The 25,763-nt window shown below is 39.1% G+C and overlaps 1 protein-coding gene across 5 annotated transcripts in view; it reads right to left on the reverse strand.

Annotated features, from left to right (window-relative positions):
* Positions 1-25,763, reverse strand: part of SLC26A7 (solute carrier family 26 member 7) — a 278,008-nt gene that overhangs the window by 169,335 nt on the left and 82,910 nt on the right. For all 5 annotated transcript variants that reach the window (XM_036741696.1, XM_036741699.1, XM_036741697.1 and 2 more), the window contains exon 3: positions 5,802-5,912. In XM_036741696.1, the coding sequence (XP_036597591.1) occupies positions 5,802-5,912 (111 nt within the window). The remainder of the gene's footprint in view (positions 1-5,801; positions 5,913-25,763) is intronic.

A 25,763-nucleotide genomic window follows, 5' to 3' on the forward strand; every position in this document is an offset into this window, starting at 1 on the left:
TATTTTGTTATAAAGCAGATATTAAGTTTACTATAATAGTGAATTTTCATTTGAAAATCTTAGCTATTATGAAAGTGTACAGGGTGGTTTAAAGATGTAGCTTCAACATATTAATGATGAGTCAACTCTCAGGTTATTTGCTATGTGTCTGAAGCCCCAGAATATGAGTAGTTTTAATTTATAAGTAAAAGATAAATGAAATGTTAAGTGTTGGGGAAATATCAGAAAGATATTCAAGCCCTAAATTGTAGCTAGTGGAATTTTGCTATTTAAGGTAAAAATTCCTGAGGATATAATTTACTGTTGTTTTGAGTTTTGGTTATGAGGATAGTTGTCTACATTGTCATGAAGCCAATAGTAGAAAATGACATGTGGTAAAGTCTGGGAACTGCTAAAGGTGATGTCTGTGCCTCAGAAAACTTCTGGGGACAATGTTGGCATGGACCAAGGTAGGATCTTCATGATTCTATTTCCCCATTGTATTGTTTCCTTTATGAAAAGGAAAATTTCCCACCAGATTAATCCTGAGCCTTGCTTTTAAAACCCTGTGACTACATGATTGGCGGTCAGATATGACTCATGCCTGGAATCAAACAAAACTAAGGGAATTTCCCCCATTATGATATATGATATTGTTATAACTATATCCCTCTTTTTTCCCTTTATAGCAAATTTCTATAATCAAGAAGTTTTATAAGTATAATACCAAATATATTAAATAATAAGTGATATTGGAATATCTCTGAGTTATTATAATAGGATGTAAGTATGAACATGTTGTAATTTTAATATGTGTTTATGATCAAATTATAATATAGTGATGATATCCTCCTAAGAAGGAAATGATTAGACAAGTAATAAGACAAAAATGCAAAAAGTTTTCTAAATAAATGGAATAGTAAATTTTGAGAAAGCAACAGGATTAGACTGTTTTCTCAAGAACTATATGCATAAGTATGATTAGCTTCCAAATTTATCTATAGCGGAAATTCAGGCTTAGAGAATGTTTTAGTAATAAGATCTCAAAATTAGGTTATGATTTTACATATAAATTGTATGGATAATGGTAAAGAAAGTGAAATTATTTTCCCATTATTAAAGTATCTGTCTGATAATTTTAAAACGCAGAAGAGCTTATTTTATAATTGGACCCTCAGGAATTTTTAGAAGATTCTTATATTAGGCACACAATTTAGGTAAGGATATGAACTGAAATCCTCTGAAGTTTCAAAATTGGGGAACCAAATTTAAGTGACTATCAAATTACAGTAAATCAGAATTCTCTCAGAACCTCTAGATTTGGAATAAGAAAAGCAGAGCCCTTTTGGGACTGTCCTGAGAACAAAACCTATTGTCCAAGAAGAGATATCTAGGTACCAGGTAACTACATGAAACATCTGGGATTCAAAATGTGCTGGTTAAATGGACATTGAGAATGGGTTACTATGATATAAGGAGACTTGATGTTAATTAACAGTGGTGACTCTAGTCTCAGCTTTTGAGACTCTGGTTTCTGATCTCAGCCTCAAGATCTTGGTTTATCTTGGTTACCTTGGTGACATGTAAATCTTCCTTCTCAGAACTAGTCCACTGTAGACCTCTAAGTAGTTTGATCTGTACCTGACTTAATGTAATTACGCAATTATGGGAACTGTGAGAAAAACTTTATTGCATTATGTGAACCTACCCCTGTGTGGCTAGGAAACTAGATCATTTCTATGTGTTGTTTAGAGACTCTTAACTAAGGACGTATGTTATACTGACCAGAAACTCAGATCCAAAGATTGACATAAGGGGTTTTCTCAAGCAACCCATATGCCTTCTCCGAAACTACCAATCAATCACTGTTTTTAAGGTCCCTACCAGGTCCTTCTGTCTACTTCCACTACTGCCAAACTTGTGGGTGTGTACTCCTGGATGATCTGAAGAAAGCCCCTGCTCCTGAGTGGATGACAGAACCCTCCAGGGACTACAAGGTTCATCTAGTATGGACCCAGAAGCAGCCGACAGCCCACATCCAGATGAGACAGCTGATTCTGGATGAGGGCTGAGTATACTGTCCGAGTCTTTTCCTCTTCTCTTGTATCATGTGCCCAACCACCAAGGCCCTGATTCAAGCACGTGTTGGCTTTTTCTCCCTCTACATTCTTGCCTCCCCTTTCTGCTTGCAAGCAAACAATGGCTAGATAAAAACGTCTTGTCTTACCCAAGTGACTTCTCGTGGCATCCTGGCTTATACCTGCCTCTCTTTTATTGGCCAAAAGGGTAGGGATTCTTTCAGAACCCCTCCCTTTGGATGAAAGGGGGAAATGTCAAGATATTAGGAGACACCCTGTTTGCCAGAGCTAAGGCCCAGCAAACAAGCTGTGCCCTGAGCTTGGCATAACAACAATCCTTTGTGCTCACCCTCTGGATGAACTGATAGTCCCTGAATTTGGGCAAGCACCAACAGGCCCAGACATGAAGCCCTGCTCTGAACAGATTTTCTTTTGTCACTAAACAACTCTATGTCACTCTTGCTGTAATGCCTCACTACTGTTGCTATACTACGCTGTTTGACTCTTGGTCTAGTCACACTAAAGTGGGTCCCCCTACTAGGGATGGGCCCCAGCACATGTGTCTAGATCCCTTCCTTGCTTGCAAGCCATTTCCCTCACTTTGAAATTAAACTTCTGTTTGATTCCTGATTCTTGTCTCTAGATTGCTCTATTTGGTTCCAGCCATCCACAGGTTAGAGATAGGTTTGGTTCAGTTGACATATACATATACTTTGTGTGTGTGTGTGTGTGGGTGTGTGTGTGAGAGAGAGAGAGAGAGAGACAGACAGGTGGAGAGAGACAGAGAGCAGGGAGAAAGCAAGAGGGGAGGAGAGAGAGGGAAGGGGGAGAGAGAGGAAGACGGGAGAGAGCGAAGAAGAGAGAGAAACAAGAGAAAGGAAAGGGAGGAAGGGAGAAAGGGAGGGAGAAGGAGAAAGGGTGAGGACAGTGAGAGGGAGAGAGAGAAAGACAAAGATTGCTATTGTATTCTAATAAGCATATTTAGTATATAAGGCAGCACGGTATAATGAACAGAAAGCTGGCCTTGGCACCAGGAAGTCACAGCTACTAGTTCTATCTCTAATTACGTCACTTCTTAGGTAGCTCTTTAAGAGAAGAGGTCATAGAATAAACTGATGTAATTGATCAGTTTCCTTATCCAGACCTTCCCTAATCAATTAAATCAGAGGTCTAGCACCTATTCTTTCTCTCTATCAACACCAGTGGAATGCAGGAGTAAAAAGTTAATCAGATCACAGATATAAAACTAGAAAGGACCTGAGAGGCCAAGAAGTCCACTCCCACCCTGCTCCACCCCATTTTTATAGATCAAGAAACTGAGCCATAGAGAATTTGGGACCTGGCCGGTTATACAGTGAAAGAGCCAGGATTTCAACTGTTCTTCTAACTCCAAATCCAGCAAGCTTTCCTTTGCACCACAAAGTGTACCAAGCTGACTAATCCTAATTAGCATTCCTCAGCTTCATCACCTATTTTACCACTCCTCAAAATCTTAAACGGACCCAAATCTTACTAGCTTCAGTGAATACCCCACATTAATCATCATTTGTCAGTTTGTCTATCTTCTTCAACAACCAATGCACCTCCAGAATTCCCAAATTTCTGAAACCCAAGTTCCCTTCCCTATTTCTCATGTGATACTGAAATCAGGATCAAATTTCCTGTGTGCCATGGAGAATCATCAACCCATTTCTCCCTCCTCATAAATGAGGTCATTTTAAATCAAAATCAGAAAGGAAACAAAAACACACATCTTGGGGCAAGATAATTAGAACAAATTATGCTTTCTGTATTTCTGCTAAAGAGTTGTTTTTTGGACAAAACAGATCATTTGTTTGTCAAAGCTTTACCACCATCAGGCAGAATCTCGCTTAGGGAATTACATGAGATATCTGCCCTTAAAATGGGGGCAAAACGACAGCTGTAGTGACCTTTTCTTTCACAAAACAGTATTTATTTGTTAAGAAGAAAGCAGAGGGGCAGAGGGGGCAGCATTGTCGCTGAAATAAAATATTATATGGAAATAAAATGCTTTATAAACAAAAAGTTTATCAGTCTTTACCCCAAGGACTCCAGTTGTTTCTCTAAATAAAGATCATGAGTAGGTCAAAAAATAATTAAACCATATCAGTTTATGTAATTACTCTGATATATACATAAATACTGATAAAATACATAGTACCATGTGGAGAAAGCCACTGATGTGACTAATTTACTCTAAATAACCTTAAAGGTTTGCATCAGACCAAGCCAAGAAATAAGAAGGTCCAGCTGACTCTTTGTCCTTTGGTGGAGTACACATGATGAAATAAAATGCCTTCAGCGAAGGATTGAGAAAGAGTTGCAGAATGAGTGTTTTTTCAATATGCAAATGATATGTATTTTGGAATGCACGGTACTTACATGGTAGAATACAAGGTATCTGTGGAGTGCTTAAAGATATTTGCTAACTATGCTAACTACAGATACACATGTTATTTTGAAATCATATAGCCAGTCAAAAGTCCACCATAGAGCCTTAGGAAACAAACTATGTAAATATGTATTTAGGCCCTTATCAAAATATAAATTTTTGACCTCCTAAAACAAATCCATTATGGCCTATCATGTGAATTCATTCTGCCTTTATCTATAAAAGGTTCAACAGAGGAAATGTTTTGGGGTTAATCTTTGGATCAAACCTGATCTATTTTTTCCCCTCCTTTCTCTTAAAATGTGAAGAGGAGATGCTAATAGGCAATGGGGGAAAGGAATGTGAAATATTTAATGGTTAAGAGTTTGGAAAAAATCAGTTTCTTATTCATTAGAAGAGTTTTGTTGCATTTGTTTATCACAAAAGAAAATCCTATGCTCTCAAGCTCTTATTGCCTTTGGCTTTTATAGGGCAAGAGCAGCTAGGAGAATGTACACCCTAAATATTTTTGTGTGGTTATTTTATTTCAACTTCAGCATGAAGCAAATTTATGTAACCCAGGTACAAGAGAACCTCTGCAGAAATACACTTGTGAAAGATGAAACGATATAATTCACACATATCAAAGGGACAATTGAGAAAATTATCTGGATGATTGGAAAATAAAATGCTCTTCCATAAAAATCCGGGTATTTTAGGAAAGAATGTCTCTTTTGGAGTTTCCCACTTCTCTTCGATATTCAGATATGCAAAGGCAGGAATTGCTTTAGAAACCACATGGTACAATACTTATTTAAAACAGGAAAGGATTCATTAATAGTAGCTAGGATTTACATAATGCTTTCACTTTTCAAAGTTCTTATTCTCTCCTTTCTTATTTTATCCTCATAATATCTCTTTAGATGGATGAATGGACAGATGGATACATATATACATAGGTAATAGACAGTATTCCATCCATTAGCTAGCATTTATATAGCACTGAGTTTGGCAAAGTGCTTTACAAATATCATCTCATATTTTTCTTCACAACAACTATAGAATGTAGGTACTATTATTATCCCCAGTTAGAGGAAACTGAAGCAAAGAAAGGTTAAGTGACTTACTTAAGGTCAAATAGATAGTAAGTATCTGAGGCTGATTTGAGCTTAGGTCTTCCTGAATCCAAGTCCTGTGCTCTATCCACTGCATTACAGAGGTGGTTGTCTACCATTAACAAAAGTACTTAGCATATAAGTCACAACTTGTTTAGAAACCTGACTTTTATTTATCAAATAATTGAGTCCCTTTCATTACTAAGTTACAAAACATAAGTACATATAAATACTTACCTGTTGCAACATGGCGCCCCATTCCAAAGATGGCATAAATAATGGCTGGAAACAGAGAGCCATATAAACCAAACACCGGGTGGACAGAAGAGAGAATAGCAAAGGCCAACCCTGTAAATAAGATCATGGAAATTAATTATGAGCAAATTATTCCCAAGACATGGTCCACAATAACAATGGAAAAAAACTTTAGTTTTATTTGATTTAAAATCTAACACATCACCATAATTAATTATCTTACATGCTCATGTAAAGCATAAGGCATATACCCTATTAGGTAGCAACCTTCTAGAGTTGCATTTATGCTGAGAGATATAAACCTCTGCAAGGAAGAACAATTTTTAAGATCTGTGCCAGATACTGTGATTACATATTTTGATACAGAAACAAAAACAAAACAGTCTATACAATAAAGGAGTTTACATTCTATTGGGAAAAACTATATATACCTGCATAAATAAATACACAATATATACAAAGTAGTCTCCATGGGGAACTAGTTTCTGGGAGTATTGGGAAAGACTTCATGTAGGAGTGGGCTCTTTGGCTGAGCACTGAAGGAAGTCAGAGCTTCCAAGAGGCAAAGATGAAGAAAAAGTCACTTCCAAAGAGCCTGTACAAATATTAACTCCTCTGGATGACCTACGTGTCCGTCAACAGTCAATAAGTATATATTAATTGCTTACTATGTGTCAGGCACTGTACTATGTGCTAGGGAAGGATACATAAGCACAATTATAAAACATAAACATAACTTACCTGAGAGATAATTTCTATTTATAAGGCATTTGTATCTTTTCTAATTACTTTCGTGTGCATTGTTTTATTCCTATGACATAGATAGGGCAGGTATAATTATCACCATTAGAAAAATAAGGCAAGGGGCAGCTAGGTGGAGCAGTGAGTAGAGCACTAGCCTACAAGAAGACCTGAGTTCAAATCCGGCCTCAGACACTTGACACATTTACTAGCTGTGTGACCTTGGGCAAGTCACTTAACCCCAATTGCCTTGCCTCCCACCTCCAAAAAAAAAAAAGGAAAAGAAAAAGAAAAATAAGGCAACATAGACCAAGAGAGGTGAACAATGTAAGGCAATATGTAACAAAAATCCACATCTCCTGATTGGGGGTTGTGCCATCTTCTATTATGGCATGCTGCTTCTAATGTCCTATGATCAAGGTCTAATTTATAAGCTAAGGAACTAATTGTCTTGCTTGAAGAACAAACACAAAATAAGTCATGAATTTGCTAACTGTTCTTCCAAGTGGAAGATGTTGTTACTTGACCCATTACAGTCCAATGTTAGTTTCTTGAGGTCAAAAACTGCTTGTCATTTTGTTTTGCATCTCCAGTATGAATAGTGCCTTGTATCTATTAGGCACTTAATAAATGTCTGCTGAACGAATTTTAGATATTGAATATACATGAGAAAACTAACACGCAGACATATGATGGCCATGTCTACATGACTGTAGCTAGAATAAATATGATCAAAACCATCTGCATTGTAATTCATTAATATCATTCCATAGACAACAAGTATAAGTACTTGCAAAAATCCTATATAGGCAGAGTACAGAAAATCTTTTAATTATAACCAATGAAACCAATTCTCTGATAATCATCTTAGACATCTTAAAAGACTTGTCCAAAGCAATAATATTATTGACAGAGCCTGCATTTAAAAGAAACAATTCCTGTACTTAAACAATGAAATCACAATTTTTTGTCTCAATTTTCAATACTTTTTAAAAGCAACTTTAACTTCCCCAATCCTAAACTTAATTATAAGAATAAATTTTGGCTGGTATAAAGCCATCCACTAAATGTGACTCCAGATCTTCATGATTTGGAGGTGACACTGGATTTTCAAAGATGGTGCCAAGAGAGTCCACATACTGGCAGGTCTTCTCACAAACTGAAAAAGCTTTGAAAACAGGCCCAGCGATGAATTGTAAATGTAAACAGGTGATGAATTGGCCCTTTTTCAGGTTCAGAAACTCATGAAGACAGACCATGAAGTAAAGGAGGAGTTATGAACTACATTAGTGAATGGAGGTCCTCTAATGACAAAACTACAGATTTTTAAGTAGTAATTTGGTTGTTATTATTATAGGCAGTGAAATATGTGTGTGTGTGTGCGTGTGCGCGTAGCTAAAGGTAGCTGTAGATAACAGATTCTGATTTATACCATCGATGATCATCATTCCCTAGTCTTGAAAACAAGAACTGGCTAAGTTTTTGTTAGTTTTTTCCTGAAGAATGGTTTTTAACCCTAAATTCTCAGTTCTGAGCCTACCTCCTGGATGACTAAGCATGTTATGCTATGAAAAATGATACATTTTTCATGAAAAACATAAAAAACCCACCTATCTACCTAGGAAAATAGGCAAGAAATCGGCTAATGGATGAACAATCACAAAGACCTGCCTGCAGGACTGAAGTTGGGCTAGGACAGAAGCACCATAATATCTCTGCCTCAAGCTCTCCAATGAAGGTTTAGTGAGTGAAGGAAGACTATGATCTCCTGAGATGCCCATTCTACTTTTGAATGGCTCTTTCAGGAAGTTTTTCTGCCATCAAGGCAAACTCTGTCTCTCTAAAATGTTAAAATACCAACAGAAAGGAGAGCTAAGATTTGTGTAGGTTGTTTTTATGAAGACGTTAGAAGCTATTGAGGCCAAACCCATCTTCATTTTAATGATAAAGAAGCTGAGGCAAAAGAGATAAATTAGGTGATTTCTTCATGGTCTTAACATGTGGTAAATGTCTGAGGCATGATTTGAAACCAGACCCCCCGACTCCAGGTCTAATGATCTATGCACTATACCATGCTGCCTCTGTCAAGACCATCTTTTCCCAAACAGGACTAAACTGTGAAGCCTAAGATTAAGTCTGATGATGTTCTAATGACTGAGTTATCTAGACAAAATTTTCTTTATTCCACACCAAGCTCAAATTACTTACAGAGCTATACCCTGATTAGTACGAATAATGAATCTTGTGAAGTGGTCTCATTATTCAAATTCACACTGTATATTTCCATCGGGCTGGAATCAATTACCGTATTTTGCATAATTATTACTTCAAATTGTATGAATTTGAATACATCTTGTGACCATGACACAAGATTCATTATTTGCACAAAGCAGAACCTAGCTGTTTAATACTGTACAATTTACAAAGTGTTTTTCTAATTACACCATGAAGTAGATAATACAACCATAATATCATCATCACTTTAACTGACATATATGATGCTTTCAGATTTTCAAAGCTCTTGACATACATTATCTCATTTGTTCCTCACTAAAACCCTATAAATTAAGTACCATGGGTTGTTTTTTTTAATCTTTTTATTAAGAAACTGGGTCTGAGAGATGAAGCATTGTACATTGGAAAGAATGATAAACTTTGAGTCACATGATCTGAATTTGAATCTCAGCTTTGCCACTTGCTGTGTGAACCGGGACAGGTCAATTAACTTCTCAGGGCCTGAATTTATCAACTGTAAAAAGAGGGGTCTGGAAGAGATGACCGCTTACTTTCATTGCCCAGGGTCATATAACTAGAAGGTGTAAGAGTTATATCATTGCATCCATTTTACCAATGAAGATCTAAAGTTATAAAAAGCTTATTCTACCTACCCAAGGATATATATTGAGAAAATGGCAGAACTGGGACTTTTGAGCTTTTATGTCTTCTGATTTCAAGACCAATGTTCTTTTTATTATCAATCAATCAATTAAGCATTTATTAAGCAACTACTATGAACAAGTCACCATTCTACAGGGTGTTCCTAAAGTCTGGACACAGGCAAAAAATCACATTTTCAAGAAATGAAGAACGAAATTTTCAACAACATCTTATTTAATTGGAATATTAACAAATAACATCTTGAATATGATTTCTATCATTTGCGATGGAAAGGCTGATGCGCTTTGCAAGATTCACATGAACTCGATGCAATAAGTCCACATTGCCGTCAATTTTAGCACATTCACTCTTTAGGCATTTATGGATTCAATCAAGTGTCTTGCATCTCTGATTTTCATTGAGTACACCTTCTCCTTTAGCATACCCCAGAAAAAGAAATCACTAAATAACAGAGTCTTTGGTGAAACAGTTAATGAGATGTTAATGAGATTTCCTATATGTCCTGATTTTAGGGACACGCTGAAATGTTTTTGTTCAGTCGTTTCAGTTGTGTCTGACTCTTTGTGACCCCACTTCAAGTTTTCTTGGCAAAGATACTAGAGTGGTTTGCCATTTCCTTCTCCAGCTTATTTTACAAATGAGGAAACTGAGGCAAACAGGGTTAAGTGACTTGTCTAGGGTCACACAAGTAGTAAGTGTCTGAGCCTGGATTTTAACTCAAGAAGATGAGTCTTCCTGACTCCAGGCCAGGCACTCTATCCACTAAGCCACCTAGCTGCCCACATTGTTCTATACAACACTTAAATTCTAAGGTCCATAGACAATTAAGTGGGTTTCCCTAGATTCTGTACCCCTATCCAATCAAAAGAAATGCTGGTGAGACATGCACTGGACCTAAAGATTTGGAAATCTTGTACAATGCAAAATGTTATCACTTAAATAAATTCCACAAGACTAAATCAAGGACTAGAGACCAAAATACCTTTTCCTTGACCTCACATTAAATGGATACAGAACTTTCATTCTCAGCAGTGGTATTATTCACACCCCATGGAAAACCTGGCTCTAGGCTGCAGTAGGCTTGAACAATGGACAAGAGAAGCATTGTCCCAGAGTGATAGCTTACTCAAAAAAACTGACAATCTCCTACAAGAAGTTAGGCCTGCAAAAGTACCTCCCTGAAAGGAAAAGCCTCATCTCTCTGCTCATTTCATACTTCTATTCATACTATAAACTCTGCAACTCTTTTCTTTGAGGGGAAAAACCTTAAAAAAAAAAACTTCAGTGGAAATACCAATTACTTAGACTCAAATAGATTCCCTTATCATTTATGGATTAGAAGTATATGCACCTCCTGTTTGATGATAAACCATACTATGCATTACATTAAAAAATTACAATTACAACTCTGTTATGGAGATCTGAAATGCAGATCAGTATAATCAATCATGAATATCTGTTACAGAATTATATTCAGTAATCTATGGAGAGAGGAAAAACAACACCCCCAAACAGACAATGTGAGATAAAAATCCCTGGAAAGAACTACCAAGGACTAAAAACATACTGTACCAAACTGGCCAAATAAAAAGAGTAATTTTTCAATGGAGAAGAGAGAAGAGGGAGAGAAAGACAAAGAAGAGAAAAAAGAGATGGAAGAGGAAAAGGATGGGGGAGGAGAAGGAAAAGAAAGAGAGGGAGGGAGAGCAGGAAAAGGAGAAGGGGGAGGAAAAAGAAGGAAAAGAAGGGGAAGGAAAAGAAGGAGGGGCAGGAGAAGGAAGAGTAAGGTGGTACAAAACTAGGGATTATTTAGATATCTGATTATCTACTGAGACCAGAAAAGAGTTGATAATATTGGCTATGTCACTCTGGTAAGACTGACACTGCTATAAAAGAATAATGACTGGGAAACTATTTTTGAGAGAGTCCATTCTTCTTTTTTTTGGAGGGGGGAAGGCAGGGCAATTGGGGTTAAGTGACTTGCCCAGAGTCACACAGCTAAGTAAGTGTGTCAAGTGTCTGAGACCACATTTGAACTCAGGTCCTCCTGACTGTAGGGCTGGTGCTCTACTCACTGTGCCACCTAGCTGCCCCAAGAGAGTTAATTCTTGAATGAATACATGTACGATTAATAACAGCTCCCTACCATTTATATAGCAACTTAAGGTTTGCAAAATACATAACGTAACAAATCTGATGAATTAATGAATGAAAAAGCTCCTAATATGTGCCAAGCACTATGGTAAGCACTAGTTATACAAATAGGAAAAATCTAGATGATCTCTCCTCTCAAAGAGCTCATTCTAATTGGAAAAGGCAAGTCATAAAGAAAATTCATCTGCAGGCAGAGAGCAAGACCCACGAGTCCTACAAGGGCAGCAGTGGGGCAGATGGCAAGGCTGAAAGGTCCTTAAGTTATCTAAGTAGGTCAGATGACAGTGTCAGTGAACACAGGTTCTGGCAACAGGGCAGAGGTAGAGATAGAACACATTGCTAGGTGGTGTGATGGATAGCTGTATTAGACCTGTAATCAGGAAGATGAGGTCAAATATTGCTTCAGATACAGACTAGTTGTATGATCCTAGGCAAGTCACTTAACTTTTTCCAGCCTTAATTTCTCCTTCAGTATAATTTGGATAATAATGATAATTATAGCATTGTTGTGAGAATCAAAATGAGACAGCAAATGTAAAGTGCTTCCAAAAATGAATGCTAGTTATTAAGGTAAATCCTGGAGAATGTCAGGAGGTAGTGGAAGCGGCAGATGGTAAGGTCTGGTGGCCCTGCATCTTACTCCACTGTCTTTGCCAAAAAACTCCAAATGGGGTCAAGAAGAGTCAGACTGAAACAACTAAACAACAACAACGTATTACATGGATAGTAGTCCACCAGAATAAGATTAAGAATGCGAAAGACATTTGCATAAGGTGTCTGTAGTTCTCCTGTATGGTAAGCTTTACACAACTGGAACCTAGAACTCTTGGTTTTGTGATAGTAAAAGGACCCAAGTCCATATATCTAAGTCCCAGTTAACAAAACCCGATACTCTGTAGCTAATTTAGCTCAACAGACCTACTCTTCCACTAGAATCCCTTCTCTCTAGAATTTATTTGCAGAAAGAGCTTGACTCTGGAATCAGAGGACCTGGTTCAAATTCTGTCTCTGATCCTATTACCTATCTGACCTTGGACAAGTAATTTAACTCCCTGACTTCCACTTCCTCATCTATAAAATAAAGGGCCTTGTACCAGACAGCTTGAGGCCCCTTCCAGCTGTAAATCTTTAATTTTATGATGCTATGATGTGGTTTTCCTTGTCCTTCTGTCTCAGTTTTTATTACAGCCTACCCAGAGAGCAGGGGAGGTTCCTTAAACCACATTCTGAGCATTAACACAGTGGCCTTAAATAAATATTAAAATATATTAAAGGCTTCCCAGCTTAATTTTGAAAATCTTTAAAGTCTCCAGTCTTGAATTTTCTATTCAAGTTACTGACAAATTCTGTATCAATTCTGTAGCCATTTATACTGACTAGAGGCTGCTAGGTGATACAGTATATAAGAGTAGTGGGCCTGGAGTCGGGAAGACCTGAGTTCAAATTTGGCCTCAGACACTTACTGTGTGACCCTGGGAAAGTCACTTAACCCTGTTTGCCTCAGTTTCCTCATCTGTAAAATGGGCTGGAGAAGGCAATGGCAAACCACTCCAGTATCTTTGCAAGAATATCCCAAATGGGGTCATGAAGAGTCAGACAAGACTGAAATAACTGAACAAAATACTGACTAGAGAGTCAATCCCTTAAATCTGGTGGGACTCATATTTCTTACCTATAAAATGAGGAGGTTGGACTACATGATCTCTAAGGTCCTTCTAGCTCTAAAACTGTAATCCCATCACCCTATTTCCTTTTTCCTATTTCCTATTTCCTATTTACTTTTGAAGGAAATCAACTTGGGGTTGCTAGAGACACAATGAGGTTGCCAATACAGTGAACATAAAAGATGTTCTTTGAATGACCATTTTATAACCTGTTATATAGCTACTAAGAAAACGTGTTTAAGTGATTCCAAAAAAGGCCAGAATTCTTAGAACACCACTGCTCTAATGTCTAGGAAATGATGCCTAGAGAAATTATAAAAGGCCAAATGAGAATAAGGAAGAGCCAACCACATCTGGAACGGTGGCACTGTGAGTTATGAAGAATAGAGTTTCCACAAGAAAGGATATAATTCAATTTTCCCATTATACTCACTAATTCCTGGTATAAATGAAAAGAAAGCCTGTATAAAAATGTTGAGGAGGCTGAACCCAGACTGGTATGTAGAAATTTTGAGAGAAACTCTCTTCCCCAAATTCATCCACATACTCTTAGACCAGGCTCTCAGTTTGCTCCTCACATATTCTATCAGACAGCCAATTAATGAAGAGTTACCAGTTTGCTTGTTAGGTTTTTACCCTGCAGATAAATGGAAGACTCTGTTCTCTGAGGCTGGCTGGCCGGCAATTTCCTCACATATTAAGTTCACTTGATTGTTTTCTTAAGAGCTGCCTTCTTTGAGGTGGTGGTTGGTTGTTGGTTTTGTTTTTTTTTTTTTAAGTAGCCGAACTAAAACAAAATTATGTTTTTCAGTTCTGTGTTTCAGTCCCATGTGTGGATTGCTTCAGTGTTAGAAGATTCCTAGACTTGGAATACATATATCTTCAAACTAAATATGCTATACTCTTCCTTACAAATCATGTTGCCAGCTTTTCTCAAAAACAAACTGGAAAGTTACTTCATGTAAAGAAAAAATACCCAGGAGTGAAAGCTTAGTAATTACTTCTAAAGGGAAACTAGGTAGGGTCAGGGTTGCTATAGGCAGACCGAGTGCCATGGGGCATCTTTAATTAGGTATTTCTCATAAGCTCTCCTTTGCTGAAACATAAATATTTTAAATGACAGACATGACATAGTAGAAAGAACACTAGATTTGGAGTTACAGATACTGAGTTCCAATCCTGCCGCTGCCAAACTTTGCCTCTGTGAGCCTGGGAAAGCCATTTTGGCCTCAGTTTCCATATCTGTAAATGAGGGGATTTACCTTACGATGTTCCTTGCAATTTTAAATCTACCTATGATTCCATCTATAAAATTCTCCAGATTGGGTAATAAAGGCTAAGTATTAGATTCCATAATAGGAGAGAGAGGAGGAAAGAGGGAAAGTATTCAAAAGAAACTAGGGGAAAAGAGAGTTTGAAGCATTCTACAAGTGTATCGGAAAAGCAAGAAAATGCTAAAGCCCAACAGTAAAGGGTGTATCATTCAAACATTTTATTTCTTCTAGAAAAGAAGTCATTTGCTACAAGAATGAAGACAGAGAAAAGGGCATTTAGAAAACCATAATTAAAGTCAAAATGGTCTAAGAATATAAGAAGAGGATCATGGCCAATTTCCTCAAAAGCATGTTTCTGAAGGGGTCACCATTAAAGAGGATTCATCAGTTCATACAGTCCACATACTTTGAACTCCTTAAGAGAGGTCTGAGTTCATAGGAGAGACACCAAGAGAGAAACTAGAAATCAATTCAATTCTGTGAGTATTTTAAGTACTTATTACATACAAGGCACAGGGCTAGGCAATGGAGACAGAGAAATAAAAATGACACGATCCCCATCCAAAAGGCGCTCAAATCTTACTATGAGGGCAGACGTGAAATGCAACATGTACCCATATAAGTATCATAAAGGTTGGGTAGGATAGGGTTATGAGAACGAATTACGCAAATTATATTACAAGAATTTAAGGAAAAATGTAACATTTTCAGCTGGGGGAGCAGGGAAGACTACCTAGAAGAGGGGTCAACTGAGCTGAGCCTTGAAAGAAAACATGGATCCTGAAAGTGGGGGGAGGGAGACAGAGAAAGGGACAGAGAGATGAAGAGAGACAAAGAGAGACAGAGAGATGGAGAAAGACAGAAACAGAGAGACAGAGACAGAGAGGCAGTGAGAGAAAAAAGGGAAGGGAATAAACATTTATATACCACCTACTATGTGGCAGGCACTTTTACAAATACAACTTCATTTAATCTTCACAACAACTCTGCAAGGTGTTATGATTATCCCCATTTTACAGCTGAGAAAACTTGAGACAAACAGAGGTTAAGCAACTTGGCCAGGGTCACACACCTGGGAAGTGTCTAAGGTCAGATCTAAACTTATGTCTTTCTAACTCCAGGTACAGTATTCCATCCACTGTACTACCAACTGTCTCTGAAAACGAAAGATAAGAAGGAAGTGCATTCCAAGCATGGGGGACAGTCTACATGAATACACAGAATGTGGAATGTCTGAAGGGGAATAATGTAAATGTAGAGGGCCTCCACTTGTGGCCTAGGCCCTATATGTAGCATGGGAGTGTAGTTGTGCAGCTCAAAAGGAGGCAGACTAGACATCTCTCGCCTCTTCTTCCCTCACTATTCTCCAAAGGAGACTTTAAATCCCATAGGGGCAGAAGCAGGAGGTTAAGCCCAACAGAAGCTTGGCAAGAGAGAAAGGAGAGAGAGGAGAGAGAAAAGAGAGAAAGGAGAGGGAGTGAGTGAGGCGGAGGGAGAGAGAGAAAGAGAGAGACAGAGAGAGAAAGAGAGAGACAGACAGACAGAGACAGAGAGGCAGAGACAGACAGAGAGACAGAGAGACAGAGAGAGAAAGAGAGAGACAGACAGACAGAGACAGAGAGGCAGAGACAGACAGAGAGACAGAGAGGCAGAGAGAGAGAGAGAGAGAGAGAGAGAGAGAGAGAGAGAGAGAGAGAGAGAGAGAGAATGAGAGAATCACACTAAAATTATATTAATCTTTTCCCTTAAATATTAGTCCAGCGGATGTGATCAGATTTGATCTAACTTCTGATCACTGCGTCACTGCTGAGGGGAGTGAGGACCCTAAGATTTATATTCAAGGCTTCAAAGGCCAGTTCTATAATCAGTACACGTAGCAAATAGCAAAGAAACCCATTTATCCAAATTCTAGCAAAATAGAAATCAGAGAAGGTATACATATGAGAATATTTACAAGGCAAATAGCATGAAAGAGCTTTCCAATTGAGAGCACAAGTCAGCCCAGCCAAGAGAGAGAGATTCCTAGGTGTCACCCAAGAGTGTAACAATCTGGGGACAGGGCCTTGATGGAGACCGTGAGATCCTCTCCTATCTTCCTTCAGCAACCTTAAGTGGGATTGGTCTCTTCCATCTTCCCTTTTGAAGCTAGAAGCCCAAAATGTCCAAAGCAACTCAACACCTGAAGATGGTCTTCTGAAGAACCAAAGAGAGCAACTCTTACCAACTCCGCCCTGACCCTCATGTAGGGTAGGGCTTTCATCTTGACCAGTGAGGGGAAAGGACCATACCAATGGGCTTTGGAATTGAGGTCACATAAATTAAGACTGAAGCCAGATTTTGAAGAGCCTTAAATGTTATGTTAAACATTTCATATTTATCTTGTTTGAGGCAATATGGAGCCACATAGAAGGTTTTTAAGCAGGAGAATGAAATGGTCAGGTATCACACAGGTCAACAAGCATTTATTAAGTACCTACCGGCCAGGCATTGTGCTAAGTGTTGGGGATACAAAGAAAGGCAAAAGATAGTTCCTATTCTCAAGAAATTCAGTCTGTTGGAGGAATGTAAAGAATGATTGGAAAAACTGGGGATATCTGAGCAGAAAAAAAGGATACATTAGGAGAGAGAAGACTATTGTGTTTGAAAGGGTATCCACTGCGGGGGAAAAGATCAAACTTCTGCTTGGCCTCAAAGAATAGTACTAGGCACAATTGCTTGAAGCTGCAAAGAGGCAATTGAGGGCTCATTGTTAGGGAGAATTCCCCAACAACTGGAGCTTTCCAAAAAGTGAAATGGTTTCTTTGTGAGGTAGGGTAAGAGAGAATGGGAAAAGCATTTATGAAGCTCCTACTATGTGCCAGGCATGAAAGATCTCATTTGATGAGTTCCCCAGCACTATATAATTTCAGGTGGAACCTTAGATGAGAACAGGTTAAAGATGTTTTAGAGGGCATTCTTATTTATGTATAGGTTGGACTAGATGACTTCTGATCCCTTCCAACACTAAGATCATGCATTCTGCCAATCTGTAATTGTGGTCCTCAATATATCTGGCATATAGTAGGTGCTTAATAAATGCTTTTTGACTGACTGTCTTCAAACACCAATTCTATTCAGTGGAGCCCTGGACTGTTTAGTGAGAACTGAAGCCCAGGTCACCCAAGCTCTGACTTTACCTTGCTCCCACCGAGAATTTCTTCCAGAAACTTCAGAATAGAGTTCATGCCTAAGTTTCCACAGATGTGGGCCAAAGGGCACTATTTTGCCCACTAGAAATTCGAAGTACTCAAAATATCCCATAAATATGTGGAACACATTTCCTTTCCTTCACGTTCACCCCAGGGACCCATACACACCTCCATTCTCCTGGTTCTACCATAAAGATCTGTACCCCCCTCAGAGGGAAAACAAACTTTGTGTTGGTGCTCTCACCCTTGATATGCTAAGGAGTCTCTCCTTCATGCCAGCGACCCATTCAGGCCTCCAGTATCATGACAACACCTTGAGGGTGTAGACTCAAGTCTCAGCTGTGCCACTTATTAATTGTGGGACCTTGGGCAAGCTGTTCAAGTTCTCTGGACTTCCTATTTCTTATCTGTAAAGTAGGGGACCACATTAGGTAACCTTTTGGGTCCCTTTAAGTTCTAAATCTATGATGCTATGATGACTGTTGTTTGGTCGTTTCAGTTGTGTCTGACTTTTTGTTATCTTATGTGGGGATTCCTCGGCAAGTTTACTGGAGTGCTTTGCCATTTCCTTCTCCAGAGGAAACTGAGGCAAAGTTAAGCAACTTGCCCAGGGTCACACAGCTAGTAAGTGTCGGGGGTTAAATTTGAACTCAAATCTTCTTGACTAAAGGCGCGGTGCTCTATCTAATTTGCCTCCTACCTGTCCACTATAATAATAGTCAACAAGCTCTGGCTTTATCCTGGACGATGCCTTGAAAAACCATGCTGAATATAATAATAGTTAATGATACTTGCTGGCATTTACATAGTACTTTAAGGTTTGCAAAGTATAATACACGTTTTCTCCTTTGATACTCATAACAACTCTGTGAGTTAGGTTCCATTATTATCTTCATTTTATGCATGAGAAAACTGAGGCAGAGAGAGGTTAAGTGACTGGCCTATGGTCACAAAGCTAGTAAGTCTCTGTAGGAGAATTTGAACTCAGGCGTTCCTAATTGCAAGTCCAGGCCTTTAATATACTCCACAACACCCCCTGGAAGGGGACAAATTTGGAGGATCTAGAGAAGCAACTTCCCTTCACATCAGAATGTGGGAATCCACTTTGCATCTGCAACTCTTACCAGGCTTCAACTCTAGGGAACAAGATGGCCCTTCCAGGAAAAGCTTATCACTTCTTTATCTCAAATTATTTATTTATTTATTTGATATTTTTAGTTTTCAGTATTGATTTCCACAAGAGTTTGGATTATAAATTTTCTCCCCATTTCTACCCTCCCCCCACTCTAAGATGGCATATATCCTGATTGCCCCATTACTCAGTCAGCCCTCCTTTCTGTCACCCCACTCCCTCCCATCCCCTTTTCCCCTACTTTATTGTAGGGCAAGATAGTTTTCTATACCCCATTGCCTGTATATCTTATTTCCTAGTTGCATGTAAAAACTTTTTTTTGAACATATGCTTTTAAAACTTTGAGTTCCAAATTCTCTCCCCTCTTCCCTCTCCACCGACTCTCCCTAAGAAGGCAAGCAATTCAACATAGGCCACATGTGTGTCATTATGCAAAACCCTTCCACAATACTCATGTTGTGAAAGACTAACCATATTTTGCTCCTTCCCATCCTATCCCCCTTTATTCAATTTTCTCCCTTGACCCTGTCCCCTTTAAAAAGCGTTTGCTTTTGATTTCCCCCTCCCCCTATCTGCCCTCCCTTCTATCTTCCCCCCTTTTGATCTCCTTCCTCCTTCTTTCCTGTGGGGTAAGACACCCAATTGAGTGTGTATGTTATTCCCTCCTCAGGTCAAATCTGATGAGAGTAGGATTCACTCATTCCCCCTTACCTGCCCCTTCTCCCCTTCCTACAGAACTGCTTTCTCTTGCCACTTTTATGAGAGATAATTTACCGCATTCTATCTCTCTCTTTCTCCCTCTCTCAATATATTCCTCTCTCATCCCTTAATTTGATTTTATTTTTTTAGATATCCCTTCATATTCAACTTACCCTGTGCCCTCTGTCTCTCTATATATTTATATTCCCTTCAGCTACCCTAAAACTGAGGTCTCATGTATTATACACATCATCTCTCCATGAAGGAATGTAAACAAAACACTTCAACTTTAGTAAGTCCCTTGCAATTTCTCTTTCTTGTTTACCTTTTCATGCTTCTCTTGATTCTTGTGTTTGAAAGTCAAATTTTCTATTCAGCTCTGGTCTTTTCACTGAGAAAGCTTGAAAGTCCTCTTTTTTATTGAAAATCCATATTTTGCCTTGGAGCATGATGCTCAGTTTTGCTGGGTAGGTGATTCTGGGTTTTAATCCTAGCTTCTTTGACCTCTGGAATATGATATTCCAAGCCCTTCAATCCCTTAATGTAGAAGCTGCTAGATCTTGTATTATTCTGATTGTGTTTCCACAACACTCAAATTGTTTCTTTCTGGCTGCTTGCAGTATTTTCTCCTTGATCTGGGAGCTCTGGAATTTGGCAACAATATTCCTAGGAGTTTTCTTGTTGGGATCTTTTTCAGGAGGTGACTGGTGGATTCTTTCAATTTCTATTTTACCCTCTGGCTCTAGAATATGAGGGCAGTTCTCCTTGATAATTTCTTGAAAGATGATATCTAGGCTCTTTTTTTGATCATGGCTTTCAGGTAGTCCAATAATTTTTAAGTTATCTCTCCTGGATCTATTTTCCAGGTCAGTGGTTTTTCCAATGAGCTATTTCACAGTCTTCCACTTTTTCATTCCTTTGGTTCTGTTTGATAATATCTTGATTTCTCATAAAGTCACTAGCTTCCACTTGCTCCAATCTAATTTTTAAGGTAGTATTTTCTTCAGTGGTCTTTTGGACCTCCTCTTCCATTTGGCTAATTCTGCCTTTCAAGGCATTCTTCTCCTCATTGGCTTTTTGGATCTCTTTTGCCATTTGATTAGTCTATTTTTTAAGGTGTTGTTTTCTTCAGTATTTTTTGGGTCTCCTTTAGCAAGTCATTGACATGGTTTTCTGGCATCACTCCATTTCTCTTCCAAATTTTTCCTCTAGTTCTCTTACTTGCTTTTCCAAATCCTTTTTGAGCTCTTCCATGGCCTGAGACCAGTTCACGTTTGTCTTGGAGGCTTTTGATGTAGGCTCTTTGACTTTGTTGACTTCTTCTGGCTGTACGTTTTGGTCTTCTTTGTCACCAAAGAAAGATTCCAAAGTATGAGTCTGAATCTGAGTCCATTTTCGCTGCCTGTTCATGTTCCCAGCCAACTACTTGACCCTTGAGCTTTTCTCGGGGTATGACTGCTTGTAGAATAAAGAGTACCTTGTCCCATGCTTGAGGGGCTGCACTGTTGTTTTCAGAGCTATTTCTACACAGCAAGCTCTGCCACATCAGCACTCCTCCTCCCCCAAGAACTGCCAACCTGGACTGTGACTCAGATCTAAGCAGGCTCTGCACTCCTGCTCTAATCCCCCACTTAATTCCTCCCACCAGGTGGGCCTGGGGCCAGAAGCAATTGCAGCTGTAGCTCTGTAAGCAGCCTCAGAGCTGCACCACCTCTGCTGCCCCAGGGTGGTGGCCAACAGCCAACTCCTTTCACTCAGTCCCCACAGTTTTTCCCACTAACCTTCTCTGTTGCCTTTGGTGTTTGTGGGTTGAGAAGTCTGGTAAGTGCCACAGCTCACTGACTCAAAGTGCTACGGCCTGTAAGGCCTGGCTCCCAGTCTGGTTGGTCTAGGCATGGCCCATGCTGGGCTCTGCTCCCAGCACGGTGCAATAGACCTTACCCAGTGACCATCCAGGCCGTCCTGGGCTGGAACCCTGCTTCCCTATGCTATTTGTGGGTTCTGCAGTTCTCAAATTTGTTCAGAGCCATTTTTATAGGTGTATGGAGGGTCCTGGGGGAGAGCTTTAGGTAAGTCCCTGCTTTCCAGCCACCATCTTGGCTCTACCCCTCCAGCTTATCACTTCTAAACTTGCTAACAAGATGCTAACTTAAGCCTTGACTGACTCTTCCCTCTGGCAGCAGGGTGGTGATCCAAACAGCTCCCAATAGCTTCCTTTGTAAAGGATGGAAACTGGCCTCTCAGTCTATTCTACTCTGCATCTGCTGCCCTTCTGGGTCTCAACTCCACAGAACAAAATGCCTCCAGGCCAAGAATTCCTGCGTATCCCATCCCCACTCCCCTTTCCTACCTGTGCATTGTCTCCCCCTTTAGACTGTAAGTTTGTTGAGGTCAAAGGCATTTTTTTTCTTTTCATTATTTATATCCACAGTGCTTAGCACAGTGCCTGACACTTTATAGGCACTTAATAAATGTTTACCGGATTGGAATATCTAACTCAAAACAGCAGAGGAGGTCAAAGTCCCCCATTTTTTAATCTTCTGCATCATGTCCAGGCCCTTCATACAGGACCGCTAAGACTCTCCCAGAAAGCTGGGTTTCAGGAACTCTCAGCAGTGTGAAGTTCAGAAACTGCCACCTCTGAGTCACACAATTCCCTCTAGATCCTCCACCTCTCCAGGGCTACAGCGAGGAAATGAAGATCTAGGAACTCTCCTGGGGCTGTGTATCTGAGGAGCTCCACCAGTGCCGCTTGCTGCTATGTCTAGACTCACGTGACAATAATAATAACAGTAATATATGCACATATGTATACTAACAGCAAAGACCTATATAACATTTCAGGTTTGCAACGTGTTTTACACGTCATCTCCTTTGATCATCACAACCCTGGGAAGTAGGTGCTAGTGTTATTCCCATTTTACAAATAAGTAAACTGAGGCTGAAAGAGGTTAAGTGACTTGTTCAAGGACACAAAGCTAGTTAAATATCTGAGGCAGGATTTGAACTTAGGTCTCCCTGACCACAAGTCCAGTGCTCTGTCTACTGTACCACCTCAAATGAGGACCCAATTAGTCTGCAAATGCACCTGAAATGTGCTTCTTTTCCAAGGCTTCCATCAACAACTCCTGGGCTGGGCACTGGCAGCATAGGTTGCGCAGCTACACAGGCCCTCTCCATCTGACCTCTCCACAGGATCTAGGTCAGTTCTCAGATTATGATTTCTGGCACATGCCCAGATCTCTCTTTGGAGCTCTCTGGAAAAGCCAACTCAATAATTACAAATCCATTTTAAAGGCTCAGCACAAAGCGAGGGAAGGGGGTGGTCTATAGCTGGCCAAGCCAACTGATTTATTTCCAGTAATGTAAGTAAGATACAATCGCACTTCCTCAGTGAGATGAAAATTACTTTGGTTGATACATATGTCATCTATGGCCAGAAATTGTTCTTAATCCTCTCGTTCAGTTGCCAGTAGACACATCCATCTCCTCATAGAGAGATGGACTTCCCAATAACCCATTCAAATTGACCAGGGAACTTTTTATTCATTCATTCATTAAATAAGCATTTATTAAGTGCCTACTATGTGCCAGGAACTAGAACAAAGTGACATTAGAGGGAATCCAGTCCAACTCTCTTATTTTACAGATGAGGAAATTGAGACTCAGAGGGGCTGAATAAATTACCCAAGTTCACACAGCTACCAAGTGGAAGAGCTGGGATTCAAACTCAGATCGTATATCTCCAAGTCCAATATTTTTTACAATATGCCATATAGATCAATCCTCTATATCAATACATTGATTTGTATTATTGCTAGTTACTTTCATATGTGTGTTTATACATATATATACACATACATGCACACATATACCATACATCGCATATATACATATGTACACATATAAATATAGCATGTATACATATATAGTATATATAGGCATACTATATTATATTATATATGTTATATATTATATATGTTATATATAGTATATACATATATAATTACACATGCATATAATTCAATTAAACAAATATTGATTAAATTAAGTACCTACTCTATACAGAGAGCACTATGTTAAGTGCTAGGGGAAATTACAGAAAAAATAATTAATAAGATGCATTCCCTGCCTTTATAGAGAGTACAACCTAACAAGGGTGAGTATCCAATGCACACACAAATAGCTATAGTACAAAGTACAACTGCAAACTCACAAGATAGGTACAAACTAGTGCTACGTTAAGTCCAAGGAAGGAAATATCATTTGTCACTGGAGAGATCAAGGGAGATTTCATAGAGGTCACAGAACTTTAGCTGAGAAGTAGGCAGTGTGGTATAGCGGACACAGAGGTGGGCACAAAGCAGACACAAAGGCTTGGGACTGAGGTTCAACCTCGGACAAGTCACTTAATTTCTTAGTGCTCTAAGCAGCTTTCTAAGGTTCCTACAGTGGTAAGGCGAATTTCCTTATTTGGTAGTTCCCTATGTCAATGAAATCATACATTCAAAAAAAAACTTTAATTGGGGACTTGATGAATAGGCAGGTTTTCGACAAATAGATGTTAATGGAAAAGATAATTATAGATATAGAAAAAGAGGGTGGCAGAGAGGACAGTATGAGCATAGCTGAAGAGGTGGGAATGCATAGTAATTGAATCTTCAAGGGACAATACTTAGTCCAGTTGGGATGTAGCATAGAGGATATAGTGTGTAATCTGTGAGAAAAGGCTAGGAAAAAACAGGGTGTCACCGGAATGTAGAAAGCTTAGAACGCCAAACAAAAGAGTTTGAACTTAATTTAGAAGACATTAGTTGTCAGGTAGATGACTTTCCAGTGGCACTTCGGGAGAAACTGACATCCAGCTGTCCCCTTCCCTTTCAGGCACGCACTCTAAGCTCAACAAAATGCCATTTAAGCCTGAGAATATTTTCAGCACTCTTCTGAAGGGTGAGCTAGCAGAATGCTCACCCTCACTGATAAAAGAAGATACCCTGTAAAGAGTTAGAACTTCAAGAAAACTCCCATCTCCTCCTAGTCCTCATGTTTGGATCATTTTTTTAAAGAAAAAAAAGATTTTTTTTTGTTTTACATCAGTTTCATTTCCTAATATATATTTCCCCTCTCCAAACCCAACATCCCTTGAACAAAGAACAAAAAAGAAAGAAAAAAAAGTTCAGCAAAACTAATGAATACATCCATCAAGTCAGATGGTAGATATTGTTTTCTACCTCCATAGGCCCCCATCTCTCAGCAGAAGGGAAAGAGGAACATTCACATATCTTTCCTTCAAGGCCAAGTTTGATCATTACAATTATACACCATTGTTTAGGATTCATTCCATTTGCATTGCTAGGTCATTCTTGTTCACAGTGTGGGAATAGCAATATCCAAAATGATTCACAGGAACATTTTGAAGGTACTAATTAACCCCAAAGTGATAAATGTACGGCTATTAGTTAATGTCCTCCATGCCAAGGAGAGAGTCTTTCAGAAAACATGAAACAGTTATGTGCAAGTGTAAATAAGGGAACAGTTGGTCACATGCTCAGGTTTCCCCCACAGACCTGACTAAATCCTGCTAGTGTCTGGGGAGAGCACTGACATGAGCTACACAAAGTCCCAGAAACCAGTTAGGAAAAAATAGCTTTTGTTGCAAACCCTTTACTCTACCTTTTCCTTGGAGATTCTTGCAGTCCTGAATATAGGAGTGGAGAATGAAGAATCCTCCCTGTGGTTTGAGGCTCTGGTTGCTACATGAAGGATTCCTATTTAGAAAAGTAAACAATGCTACCAAATGCCAAGTGGGACTAGGAGGAGCAGTAATGCTGCTGTGGCAGCTGGGTGGTGTGGTGGCTAGCATGCTGGACTTGGAGTCGGGAAGACCTGAGTTCAAATTCCACCTTGGATACTAATTAGATGCGTGATGCTGGGTAAGTCACTTAATCCCTCTCAGCCTCAGTTTCCTCATCTACAAATAATAATAGTACCTACTTCACAGGGTTGTGAGGATCAAAGGAGATAACGTATATAAAACAATATATGAATGCTATTATTATCCAAAGGTAAGACTTTTTTGTACTGTTAGTTGTAGTCTTTGAATAGTAATAGATCACATTTATGTAATACTTAAAATTTGCAAAAGTACTTTACATGCAAGATCTCACTTGTGCTTTACAATAACACTGTGAATT

This window comes from Trichosurus vulpecula, chromosome 1 (genome assembly GCF_011100635.1).
Source record: "Trichosurus vulpecula isolate mTriVul1 chromosome 1, mTriVul1.pri, whole genome shotgun sequence".
In the NCBI taxonomy this organism is placed as follows: Eukaryota; Metazoa; Chordata; class Mammalia; order Diprotodontia; family Phalangeridae; genus Trichosurus; species Trichosurus vulpecula.